Source organism: Prunus avium, chromosome 7, assembly GCF_965620075.1.
Source record: "Prunus avium chromosome 7, drPruAviu1.hap1.1, whole genome shotgun sequence".
Lineage (NCBI taxonomy): Eukaryota > Viridiplantae > Streptophyta > Magnoliopsida > Rosales > Rosaceae > Prunus > Prunus avium.
The window spans coordinates 29,644,941-29,657,205 of NC_142290.1; the positions used below are offsets into that span (position 1 = coordinate 29,644,941).

Below are 12,265 nucleotides of genomic sequence, written 5' to 3' on the forward strand. Positions count from 1 at the left end.
CCTTTCATGATCTAAATTTTAAAAAGTTGTGAAAAATCAAATTGACATATAATTAGTACCGATTAACAGTTGTGAGTCGCCCACATTTGTTACAATAATACAAGTTTCGATCTCCTTATAGAATATTATTTCGAATTCAATAATTTTTTTAAATTATTGAACGATTAACGATTGTCAGTTGTCCACATTCGAAACCAACCATCTTCTTATGGAAAATGCTTACAAGCCCAACTCTTTCCCGATTCTTGAAGGTGAGGTAGGATACATGTTATGTAGGATCCACCTCATCTAAAGAAGATTGGAAGAAACGTTAGGAAAGGAAATGGGTTGTAAATTGTAATGTATAGTGAGAAATGGCCTAAAAAAGGAGTTAGAGGGAGGTTTTGCCTATTTGCCAACTGCTAGTGCAGACGTAGGAGGGGTCTTTCTCACGTGCACAAGACTCTACACTTTCCACACAATGTTAGAAGAAGATTTTGTTCCCCTATTCTCATCGCACAGTCTTCTTCATTTTCTTCTTCTTCACGGTCTCCTCTTTTAGACCAAGCAAGCTTGGTTCTTCGTTTTCATTCTTTTCCAGAATTAATAAATTCCAAATTCAAATTCATTATCTTTCTCTGATTATGGGGATAAGGATTGATAGTTGGAACTTTTGGATTTTGGTTTGCTTCAAGAGCATGGTTGTCCTGGCCTTTCAGGTAAGCGATTTTCTCTCTGTCTCATCCTTTGTTATCTTTCTATTACGATTGTTTCTCTTTTATTTGATTTTTATTGATTTTTATTGCTTGGGGAAGTAGATTGATGCTAAGCTGTTGAAATTCGTTTGATGATTTGAATTGGGCTATCTTATTGAGTTTGTTTGCATGGTTTCTCTGGATTGAATGTTGATCCGGTCCAAAATCTGCCAACTTTTGAAATTATTGACTTGTTTTCAATGCCCAAAATACTGGACTTTTTCAAAATTCTACTAGCTGTCTCTGCCTGCCATGTTGATTGTACTGAGAATCACTGATCGAATATTGAAAGTCCAAAATATTGATCTGGGTTTTTTTATTAATTTTAATTTTAATTTTTAGATGGCATCGTGAATTATCTGGAAAAGATGGCTGATTGGTATTTGGCCATGATGGATCTTGATTTTCTGATATTTTGTTTGAAACCCAGATAGGCTTAACAGTTCTGGATGCTTAACTGTACGGTGTGGATTTCTTTAGAGCTGGGTTCTTAACTTTCATGGGCTTTATTGCATTTTGAAAACAAGAGCTTCCCTAGGTCTACATTTAAGGCTTCTTTTTATTGGGTATGGAGCACCTTCCAGTTGAAGTCATAGGTAACATATTATCCCGGCTTAAAGCTGCCCGGGACGTGGTAATTGCATCCGCAACTTGCAAGAAATGGAGAGAGGCTTGGCGGAATCACCTCCATACTCTTTCTTTCAATTCCAATGATTGGTCTGTATATCATGATCTGGCACCAAGTAGGTTGGAAATTCTTATAACTCAAACAATATTCCAAACCACAGCATTGCAGTGTTTATCAATTTTTATGGACGATGTAGATGAATTTTCGGCTGCCCCAGTGATAGCTTGGCTCATGTATACCCGGGATACCTTGCGGCAACTACATTATAATGTGAGGACAACCCCGAATGTCAATATCATTGAGAAATGCAGTCGGCAGAAGCTTGAAGTATTGTCATTGGCTCATAACTCTGTAACAGGTGTTGAACCCAGTTATCAGAAATTTCCATGTTTGAAGTCACTTTCCCTAAGTTATGTCAGTATATCAGCTTTGGATTTGAGCCTTTTGCTCACCGCATGTCCAAAACTTCAGAATTTGACCCTTATTAATCCTGATATTGCCATGTCGGACGCACAGGCAATTATGGAACTTAACAGCTCTTCATTGAAAGATATCTATGTGGAAGCTGTCAGTTTAGACAAGTTCATATTGGAGGCTGATAGCGTTGAGAATCTGCACCTGAAAGATTGTACCCTTGAGGCTTTTGAGCTTATTGGTAAGGGTTCATTGAGGGTTCTGAAGATTGATGATGTTAGTGTCCTCCATCTAGATATTGGTGAGAACACAGAAAATCTTCAGATTGTGGATGTTAGCAGCTTTACGATTATGTGGCCAAAGTTCTATAACATGATCTCAAAATCATCAAATTTAAAGAGGCTTCGGCTCTGGGGTGTTGTATTTGATGATGAGGATGAGGTCGTGGATTTGGAGACTGTTTCTGTTTGCTTCCCTCGGTTAAGTCACCTGTCACTAAGTTATGATTTAAGAGATGTCTGTGGCTTGCAGGGGACATCTCCTTTGGAGAACGTGGTTGTGTTAGAACTTGGGTGGACGATAATCAGTGACCTTTTCTCTGACTGGGTGGCCGGACTTCTAGAAAGATGCCCTAACTTGAAGAAGTTGGTTATTTGTGGCGTTGTTTCAGAAGTTAAATCCCATGAAGAATGCCAAGTTTTAGCAAGCTTCACTTCGTCCATTGTCCGACTGATGAGAAAATATCTGCGTGTAGAGGTTCAGTTTGAGTATGAATAGAAGTCCTGCTGACTGCTGTGGTGATTGTTCAAATTTGGTTCCGCATGATTGTACAACAAGGTACATGGCAGTTTACGAGGATTCATATCATCCTCATACAAGTCTGAAAAAGGATGCCCTTTATTTTCCGGATAAAGATTAATGAGTGCTGAGCAAATGTAAATTTACAGATTGTTTTGAAAATTAATTTTGTCAGTTTATGTCAGGCTTGTATTTTTTTCAGAATGTTCAAAGGGAAATTTCAATATTACAGATTGTTTTGTGCTCTATTTTGAATTTAGTAGTCTATATCCTTGATAATTCTCTTGTCTTTTACCATGTCTTTGTTTTGTAGTGTGGTTACTATTTGGATAATTTGGATTGAAGCTGTTCATGGTACTCAATATGGCTACATTCCTGAATATGGGTCCTGGGTATGGTATGCTATGTCTCCCGATTGCTTGAGCAGGTGAACTCCTTTACTTCAAAAATTGAATGGATAGAATGGAGCCTGTTACTTGAAAATGATAATGGCATGATTTTTCAACTGATTGTAAGTTGATGAACTTAGTCCATGTGAGAAAAAAAAGTAAAAGAACGTAAAACTAAACCAAAAATCATGGAAGTAAAATGGGATGAACGCATTAAATGATATGCTAAAATTCTAGGGATGATCATCAACTTTGAAACTTTCTATCATCTACTTTAACACTAGATGCAGGGTCGATTTTTAATCAATGTGGAAAAGGATGGTGTATGGCCAATTTGTGATTTTGGCCACTTTGATATCTTTTCGTCCTGTTGTTGCCACTTAACACCCACAGTACATGAAAAGTCTGCTTCTTACCATTTAGACAAGAGATTAGCTTAGAGATGCTCATACCCTGTGGATTGAATTTGTACATCTACTGTTTGTTAGGTGAGAATCACCATCAAATTAGATTTCAGATTCCAGAAGAAAGGAGACATGCTAATCCAACAAATATGAAAAATGCAAAAATAAACGCCACTCTCGCAACACAAAGCGTGCTAGGGTGAGGGCAGCAAATGGTCTGAACACCACATTACATACATTAGCTTGAGCATGGAACAGCCTCATGATATTCTCTATTAGATTAAGCTTTAGCAGCCCCACACACATCATCATTGTTCAAGAGTATAGCAGCTTCCATAGATTCCAATTTCTCCACGAGAGGGTGAAAGTCAGCATCAATAGAAAATTGAACACCTTGCTTGAACGCCCAATAGTTCATGTTTGTTTAGAACAATATCCCCAACGATCATCGACTGCCCCATCTGTATTTAGCTTAAAAGAACCTGTGGGTGTTTCCCCTGCCTGCAGCAACTGAGTGTTCCTCTCTGCACTTTAGGCTTCATAGCCATGACATATTCCCACTCAACTCAGCCATGAACCACATTAATTCTCTCAACCCGAAGGAAACAGCAAAGAAAAACAAATTCAAGTCTTGAATTAGTTTGTGTGTATATATATATATGGAAGAGTATGTTAAAAAGGGTCCTATTACAGTACTATAAATGTCAAATCTATGGTTAGTCCCCACGATCTGTCAAGATATGAACATTCCCGCACATTGTTACATTGAAACCACTTGGGGATGTTTCATTAAGACTCAAAGGAACCTGCAGTTTGCAATCGATCTTGCTAGACGAGTATTCGGCCGTCTTGAAACTAAAGTACCTGGCTCTTACCTGAAGAGCAAGCTGCAGATCAATACTGTAAATGCTGGCAGCAGTGTCCGAGTTTAATTGGGAAATGTTACTTTCCCCGAAAACCGCCAACTGCTGCCCTTCAAAAACTGCATGCAAAGTGGTCGTGTTCTTATGGCCTTGGTAAAATGGTGCGGAAGTTAAATTCACCATAGCAAACGTCTTCTGTCTATAGTTAGCAATTACTTGAATGCGACGATAGTATATGCCAACCATCTTGTTCGAGTTTCTGATGGTGATGTTGAGTGCAAGGTTGTAGTGGAGAGTGCTGTTGTCGGTGTTGGTAAAATTGAATTGGGTCAGAGAGGCATCGGTGATACTGAATTTGGGCTCATCAGAAGTCAAGATGTAGCAGAACGTGAAGAAGGCTAGGGTGAAGCAGAGGAAAGTGTTGCAGAGCAGGCAGAAGCAGCAGGCACACCCTCCAGACATGGCTGAGACGAAACAAGAAATGGTGCGAGAGATGGAAAGCTATATATAAAACAACGTGGTTTTGGCTTTGCCTATATGAAGATTTTTAATCAATATATTGATACAATGTATGTATGTACGTTGAGATTTAGTGATTAGCAGTTGGAAGAGATTATGGCTTTGACAAAAGTTTCAATGTCAAAGCCGGATTGAAGAGTGTCTTGTTGAAAATCCCAAGGGGAACTTCCAAAGAGGTTTTTTTTTTTTTTTTTGTGGTTAGGGGGAACTTCCAAAGTTACTGATTGGAAGCAGGTTTTTTCCAGGTAGTTTCCAGCCCCTAATAGTTAGTAAAATACGGAAGTCTACAAATGAAAAGTTCAACCACTATATAATATTTTAATATAATTTATTTACAATTTATAATATATATCATTTTTCTGCAATAATATATGAAAAATACATGTCTAATTTGTAAATTTTGTATGTATTATTGAAAATTTTATAAAAAAAACACATGTATTAAACATGAAGAATATGTATGTACATGTATAATACATGTATTGTATATTTGATTTTAAAGATGTGTATTTTACTGAGTTTTTTAGACATGTACGGAAAACGGAAGTATTTTGGAAACATGCTAACTACGCCTAAACTTTTTATTTATCTTTTATTTTTAATATTTTTGTTTATTGTTTACCCATTAACTTTTGGTGGAAGCTTGGTAGCATCTGAAATGGTGGATGAAGGGGATGAGATGAGAGGGAAGAAATGAGAGTTTGAGATTTGAGAGGGAGTGGCTACAACTGTAAGAGCATTTCCAGCAGGGAGGGCAAGGTGAGGGCTGGGGGGGGGGGGGGGGGGGGGGGCAAGCCCAAAAACCTGTTTCCAGCAACAAAACCCAGCCGGGGCAAGCAGTGGGACCCAGCGAACTGGGCTGGCCCGAGGGCAAGTCTAGCCCCAGGTCCAAAACTCGGGCAAGCTGACGTCATCGCTACAGTAACGCTACAGTACGCTACAGTGCCGCACACAGTACTCTCTGCCACGTGGCTGCTGCTGGGGCTCTCCGATTCGATTTTTTCCAGCAATCCAACGGCGACGATTTTTTGTGCAATAAAAAATTGAAAAAAAATTGAAAAAATGTTTTAAAATTTCCAAAAAAATATTGAATTTATTTTCTATAAAAATACCAACAAATACTCTTCACTTTAAAAAAAATACCGAAAATCTTATCTGATATGAATAGTATTGACACGTAGGAACCCAAAAATCTTACCCGAAAATATTATCCAAAATAATTGTTTAAGTAAAAAAAATTGTGAAAAAAACAAAAAAATGAATAGTAGTTGCCATGGCAAGAGTTTGATTGCTGGAAACACACATAGCTAAAAAAGGCAAGGGCAGCCACTATTCACATGAATAGTGTCAGCCCTAGGGCCCCCCTTGCCATGGCAAGGGTTTGTTGCTGGAAATGCTCTAAGGACTAATAAAGGGAGGAGTTTATGAAGAGGAGAATAAAATGATTATGGCTTAAGGTTTTCTAATGGGTAATTTTATAGGCAAACTTCAATATACCTAAATTTTAGTGCAAAAGTTTTGAAGAAGTGAAAAAGTTAATTTGAGGTTTTATTTATTTTAATTTTTTATGAATTGTTAAAAAGTGTGTTTTTTACACACTTGAATATCCAAAAACAAAGCACCACAAAGTTCCAATTAGAGTGCCTCAAAGGAGCCTTCAAAATGAGACCATTATGTTTGCTTCAAACTAGTTCTTAGTTAACTCGTCAGGGATTGAGATTGAAACTCCATTGGGCTTATTATTGAATCGCAAATAAAGGTCCAACTTCTGAACATTTGACTATTAAACCGACCAAGGAAGCTTTGTCCCACATCGGAGGATTGCTTATTATAAGAGCTCTTTATATACTGGCGCTTAATACATAAGGTCGTCCCTTCGGGGACATCCGATAAAATTGGAACGATACAGAGAAGATTAGCATGGCCCCTGCGCAAGGATGACACGCATAAATCGAGAAATGGTCCAAATTTTTTTGCTCTTTTCTGCAATTCTTTTTTTTTGCGCTCTCCATGGTGTTTACTCACAATCCCAAGGGCCAAAGGCATAGTTCACTGCAGTTACAGAGGGCTTTGGGAGCTATAAACATTTTGGATTTGAAGTCTTTGATGGTTCGGTGGCCCAGTCTTTGATCTTCCGGGGTGAGTAAAAGTTTGAATTCAATGTAGTTTTCTAAATTAAAAGCATATTTATGTTGTATTTTATGGTTCAGAGGCTGAGTTTTTAGTATGGAATCTTTTGTCTTCCAATTTAATGCATGTAATAAGCTCGCCTATTAGCTGTTTGATAAAATGACTCTGTTGATATAACCCTTACATCATAATGCGTGTGTGCTCGTTTAGAAGCTTCAATCTTGGTTGTTTGAGAAATTCTTATATCATAATGGTAGCAAAGCAATTTAGGTTTCATTGTGAGCAAATCAACATATACTTGATAGTTATCTTGTTTTAACTTCCAAGCTTTTCATTCACAATTAGTAATTAGGCAAGAGTACTAGAGGGATAATTTCTAAACTCCGGCCTAGATCAGTTTTAGAACATACGGTTGAAAACTCGAAGGCCTTGTTATGGCACTAGTTTTATAAAACGGAGGGTTGCGGTTGCGGGGCGGGTTTGAAATTTGGATAATATGCTATCTGCTGCCTTGGGTTATCATCGGTGTAAAGCAGAACGCTGTCTATAATGCTGTGTGTTTCTGGAACTGCCCACCTGAGGGCTTTGTTGTAGGCTTTTAGCCCTGTGATTTCAATATCCTGCTAACAGTAAGATTCATTAGTGATTTGAAGTGCTAAGTAACAAGAAAGCGTATCCTAGATGATGATGTCAGGTTGGATACAAGAGTTGAAGAATTTACCGTCCTTATGGTGATATGTTCAGACAGACTGGAATTAGAGTTGGGATTAGGGACATGAAATCTGAAAACCTATTTTCATGAAATTTCTTTTGTTTCTGACTTGGTTTTTTTGCTTACGTACATTTATTCTCAGCTGGGGGTGATAACAGCACCTATGTTCTTGGCTTGAATTGGCTGCTTCTTGATATTTATGGATTCTCATGCCTTTGACTGACCCACGTTTCATATTTGTATCATGACAGGCCCCTTGAGCTTTCAAGCTTGCACTCATGAATCTTTCGAAAGTCCATACTGTCTGTTACTTCGAAAATCATGAAGCCGATGGATCATTTGAAGTGATTGTCGGAGTCGCTTCATTTTGAGAATTTGAAGGTAGTGAAAGCCATACCACTTTTTTTCTTTATCAAGTGATCAACTCAAAACTAAAGCCTTACCAGTTTGACATATAGTTGGCCTTTGTATCTAAAGTCTGTTGCTTTAAGCATGTTGACACTTGACATATTTTCCTTGACAATATTATGATGCAAATTCCGGGCTTTGATCCCATTTTATTCTTCCATTTATTGTACTTGTCATGCTAATTGCTAGTTCTGCAAAATAATTGTTTCCAAGCTCTGTCATCAATGAAAATGAGGCCATTCTTAGGAAATGACCTCATAGCAAAAACCTATAAATTCCTGTAGGTCTTAGGGAGGGGCAGGTGCAATAGGGCTGCCCCATACAAGTTTTTTTTAACCCTTCTAAAGGCTGCAAAGATTAGAAAATTGTGCCCAAAACTGGAGTGCATCTTCTTAACAAAGACGAGTATTGTACGTTTGCTTATTAAAAAAATATAAAAAAATCGGGTATAGCCGTGCGGCTATACTCTATATTTTAAAAATTAGAAAAACAAAGTAATGCCGGAAAAATCAGGGTATCGCCGCGCGGCTATACTATTTTTTTGAAAAACAAATTAAAACTCCTAGTATAGCAGGACGGCTATACTATTTAATAAAAAAAAATTAAAAAAGAAGGACCCTCCTTGTTGCATTAGTTTATACTTTATAGATATTGATTTCGTATAGCTGTGCGGCTATACAAATAAAATGTGTAATTGTTTTATTCTCCAAAATATTGGCAAATTACGTCTTAAAAGTTAGACCACTATACAATATTTTAATATATATTATTTGTATTCAATAATATGTGAGAATTATGTGTATAATACGTGAATGTTGTGTGTATTATTGAAAAGTTTGTAAAAAATACGTACGTACATGTTCAAGAAGAGTATTGTACGTTTGCTTATTAAAAAATTAGGAAAAAACCGGGTATATCCGCACGGCTATACTATTTCTTTTAAAAATTAGATAAAAACAGAGTATAGCCGTCCGGCTATACTATTTCTTTTTAAATAGCCGCATGGCTATACGATTTCGTTAAATAAAATTAAAAATAAGATCGGCTATATTAGTTCTTTTTAAAAAAAGGTTTAAAAGGAAATTGAAACCTGCTCTTGGACTACTAGTAGCTCAATAGTATCCAAAAGAGATCAATTACGGTACCTAAGACCTGTTTAGCAAGGGCACCTATGAGCTGACCATATTAATTTCAAACAAAATCCACAATCCCATGAACTCCCGACGATTCATCAACTGCCCCATCAGCAATGAGTATTCTTCTCTGAACTTAGAGAGCTTGAGGCTTCATGGCTTCCTCTCTGAATTTTAATTTCTTCAATTACATTGTCTTTTTATTATTTATTTTTATCAGTGTTTTAAAAAGGGTCATATTCTTTTGGACCATAAAACTCAAATCCCTGGCTAGTCTCAAGGATTTGTGAGGACATAAACATTGCCGCACTTTGTGGTATTGAAACCAGTTGCAGGTGTTTCACTAAAACTCAAAGGAACCTTCAGCTTGCAGTCGATCTTGCTAGACCCATAATCAGCTGTCTTGAACTTTCCATACCTGGCTCTTACCCACAGAGCTAGCTTCACATCAATATTGTAAATGCCAGCAGCAGTCTCCGAGTTAAACTGAGAAAGTTCATGTTCCCCAAACTCCACCAACTGCTGCCCTTCAACAAGTACATCATGCAAAGAGGTTGTGTTCTTGTGGCCTTGGTAAAATGGCGGCGAAGTCAAATTAACCATTGAAAACCTCTCCTTTCTGTAGTTAGCAATGACTTGGATGTGACGGTAGTATATGCCAACCCTTTTGTTGGGGTTTTGGATGGTGATGTTGAGCGCAAGGTTGTAGTAGAGAGTGTTATTGTTGAAATTGAATTGGGTCAGTGAGGCATTGGAGATGGTGAATTCGGGCTCCTTGGGAAGGAAGATCAACCAGAATATGAAAAGGGCTAGGAAGAGGCAGAGGATGGTGTTGCAGAGGCAGAAGCGGCAGCGGGCGCCAAACCTTGGAGTCATTGGCTGAGCAATGAAAAGAAAAACGTTACGAGAGAATAGATTTCCCTCTGAGGTTTTAACTTGTATATACAAGCTTAATTACTAGCTAGTTAATAGAATGCTGACAAATTTTGACAGAATATATATGCATATTTAGCAACTGGCTTTGTTGGAAATATCAAGACGAACTTCCAAAGCATCCTTTCGACCAAGAGGAGGCGCTTCCAAAGTTGTTCAATACAAGCAGTTACTGGTAGTTTTCAACTCATCTTCTTTGTTTGTTTTTAACTCTTTACTTTTGGGGGGAAGCTTTTAGTAGCCGTAAAAAATGGTGGATGAAGGGGATGAGATGAGAGGGAAGGTATGAGAGACTGAGATTTGAGAGTTAGTGGTGACCACTAATAATGGAATAGGAATCGATAAAATGATTTTGGCCCCTTGGGGTTGCATAACATTTTCTAAAGGGCACACCGTCAATGTGAGAAATTATTTGGTGTGACAGTACCACGTCGGCAACATAAGATGCTCAGACACTGAAGTTTGAATATGAATTATTCCTTAAGTTGATTTTTAGCCATTGTAAATAATACAAGATTGCAATCACAACAAACTATTAATATTTTCTTATTTAACTAATAAGATTAATTACCGAAAAAATACGAATTTGTGTTTTTCTTATTACCAATTAATGATGATAGTGGATGTGTAAAATGCATATCCATCTTCTCTTTGGGCATGCCTTCAGCCATACTTAAAATACAATACTTTCTGCCACTAAGAGGTTTTAGTCACGAACCCATCTCTCCTGTCATAAAAAATCTTAGTTATTTTTTAGTGTGAATTCAATCAACAACATGTATGAAAATTGTTCGACCATGTGCTGAACACTTTGGCTAATTCAATTGTTTTATATTAGCTAAGCACAATAGTAAAAATATGGCCACCAATCAAGCACTTTTACAATCGGGGATAACAAAACTCAAAACAGAGTTAGCCTACACTATCAGGATCTGAGAAGATATCAACATTCCCACACTTTGTAGTCTCGAAACCACCAGCAGTGGTTTCTTTAAGACTCAAAGGAACCTTCAGCTTGCAGTTGATGTTCCGTGACGGCGTGTAATAGCCTGTCTTAAATTTTCCAAACCTGACTCGAACCTTAACAGCAAGCTGCACATCAATGCTGTAAACACCAGCAGCTGTCTCCGAGTTAAACTTGGAAATGTCATGTTCTCCAAACACCACAACCTGCTGCCCTTCAACAAGGGCTTGTTGTAAAGTGGTGGTGTTCTTGTGGCCTTGGTAAAATGCGTCGAAGTCAACGTGACCAAAGCAACCTGTTCTTTCTGTAGTTAGCAATGGCTTCGATGCGGTTGTAGTATATGCCAACCCTTCTGTTGGGGTTTCGGATGGTGATGTTGAGGGCAAGGTTGTAGAAGAGAGTGTTGTTAGTGGTGGAGAAATCAAATTGCGCGAGAGAGGCATTTGTGACTATGAATTTGGGCTCTTTGGGAAGGAAGATCAACCAGAATATGAGGAGGGACAGGAGGAAGCAGAGGACGATGTTGTAGAACACGCAGAAGGAGCAGGCGCAGCAGCGATGCCTTCGAGACATGGCAAGATGAAAATCAAGAAATGGATTCTGTGGAATGGGAAGGTTGGGTGAGTTTTGGCTTATCTATACGTCAAAAGTTTAACTATTAGTTAATACAATGCTGAGGAATATGCATTAGGAGTTGATAGAACTTATGTACATGCATGAAGCTTAGGCGATTAGCAATAGACAGAGAATTTCCCTGCCAAAGAGTTCAATGTAAAAGCCAAATGGGGACAGTTTTATGAAAAATCCCAAGAGAACTTCCAAGGTGTTTTCGTAATCATATACTTTCTTTATATTTGTTTGTTATGGAGGAACTTCCAAAGTTATTGAATTGGAACTAGTTCGTTGATAGAATGCTGAAGTACAGTGCAGTTTGGTTGTTCAATTTAAGTTTTTCATCTAACCAAAATCAAATCAAAATTTTTGGGTTTTTCGAAAGGCTATCAAATACAAAAGATTAAAGGTCGCCTCATGTTAACACTAGCGATGATTGGCCTCGATGATATTTGCTCTTCATTTGATTTGATTTGATTTTTTTTATAGAAGTTTAAAGAAATTTATTTTTAAATAAATAATCAGAGGTGTCTCATGAATATGTTAGGATGTGTTGAGTAATAAAACTATTAGTTTGCAAAGGTGAGGTTTGAGATGTGAAAAGTTTTGGGTGTGCTGACTGCT

The 12,265-nt window shown here is 37.7% G+C and overlaps 3 protein-coding genes, 1 long non-coding RNA gene, 1 other non-coding gene and 1 pseudogene across 10 annotated transcripts; 3 read left to right on the forward strand and 3 right to left on the reverse strand.

Annotated features, from left to right (window-relative positions):
* Positions 1-346: 346 nt before the first annotated feature.
* Positions 347-4,885, forward strand: LOC110773545 (F-box/LRR-repeat protein At1g67190). 6 transcript variants are annotated; one of them, XR_002529321.2, is made up of 4 exons: positions 347-698; positions 1,165-2,613; positions 2,888-3,001; positions 3,452-4,885. XR_002529321.2 is itself a non-coding variant. In XM_021978071.2 (2 exons), exon 2 carries the CDS (start codon positions 1,303-1,305, stop codon positions 2,551-2,553), a length of 1,251 nt encoding a protein of 416 aa, XP_021833763.2. In that variant the 5' UTR covers positions 347-698; positions 1,077-1,302; the 3' UTR covers positions 2,554-2,822. The 6 variants fall into 6 exon arrangements, 2 of the variants coding, with proteins under 2 accessions (XP_021833763.2, XP_088100361.1); XR_002529318.2 differs by having other exon boundaries at positions 4,513-4,885; XR_002529319.2 differs by having other exon boundaries at positions 4,520-4,885.
* LOC110773546 (NDR1/HIN1-like protein 10) lies at positions 4,084-4,692 on the reverse strand. The gene has a single exon (XM_021978073.2). The coding sequence runs from the start codon at positions 4,690-4,692 to the stop codon at positions 4,084-4,086; it is 609 nt and encodes a 202-aa protein (XP_021833765.1).
* Positions 4,886-6,366: 1,481 nt separating the features above from the next.
* On the forward strand, positions 6,367-8,163 carry LOC110773548 (uncharacterized). The gene is made up of 2 exons (XR_002529322.2): positions 6,367-6,888; positions 7,843-8,163. It is a non-coding gene; the product is annotated as an uncharacterized LOC110773548 (long non-coding RNA).
* On the forward strand, positions 6,620-6,722 carry LOC148293298 (U6 spliceosomal RNA). The gene has a single exon (XR_015825905.1). It is a non-coding gene; the product is annotated as a U6 spliceosomal RNA (small nuclear RNA).
* Positions 8,164-9,305: 1,142 nt separating the features above from the next.
* Positions 9,306-10,012, reverse strand: LOC110773533 (NDR1/HIN1-like protein 3). Its single transcript, XM_021978060.2, has one exon. It carries the CDS (start codon positions 10,006-10,008, stop codon positions 9,409-9,411), a length of 600 nt encoding a protein of 199 aa, XP_021833752.2. The 5' UTR covers positions 10,009-10,012; the 3' UTR covers positions 9,306-9,408.
* An 865-nt stretch (positions 10,013-10,877) lies between these two features.
* LOC110773534 (NDR1/HIN1-like protein 3 pseudogene) lies at positions 10,878-11,608 on the reverse strand (annotated as a pseudogene).
* Between the last annotated feature and the right edge of the window lie 657 nt (positions 11,609-12,265).

Bases quoted from the DNA above. Each gene is read 5' to 3' on its own strand.
- LOC110773545 (XM_021978071.2), top strand. From the start codon at position 1,303: ATGGAGCACCTTCCAGTTGAAGTCATAGGTAACATATTATCCCGGCTT.
- LOC110773546 (XM_021978073.2), bottom strand. From the start codon at position 4,692: ATGTCTGGAGGGTGTGCCTGCTGCTTCTGCCTGCTCTGCAACACTTTC.
- LOC110773533 (XM_021978060.2), bottom strand. From the start codon at position 10,008: ATGACTCCAAGGTTTGGCGCCCGCTGCCGCTTCTGCCTCTGCAACACC.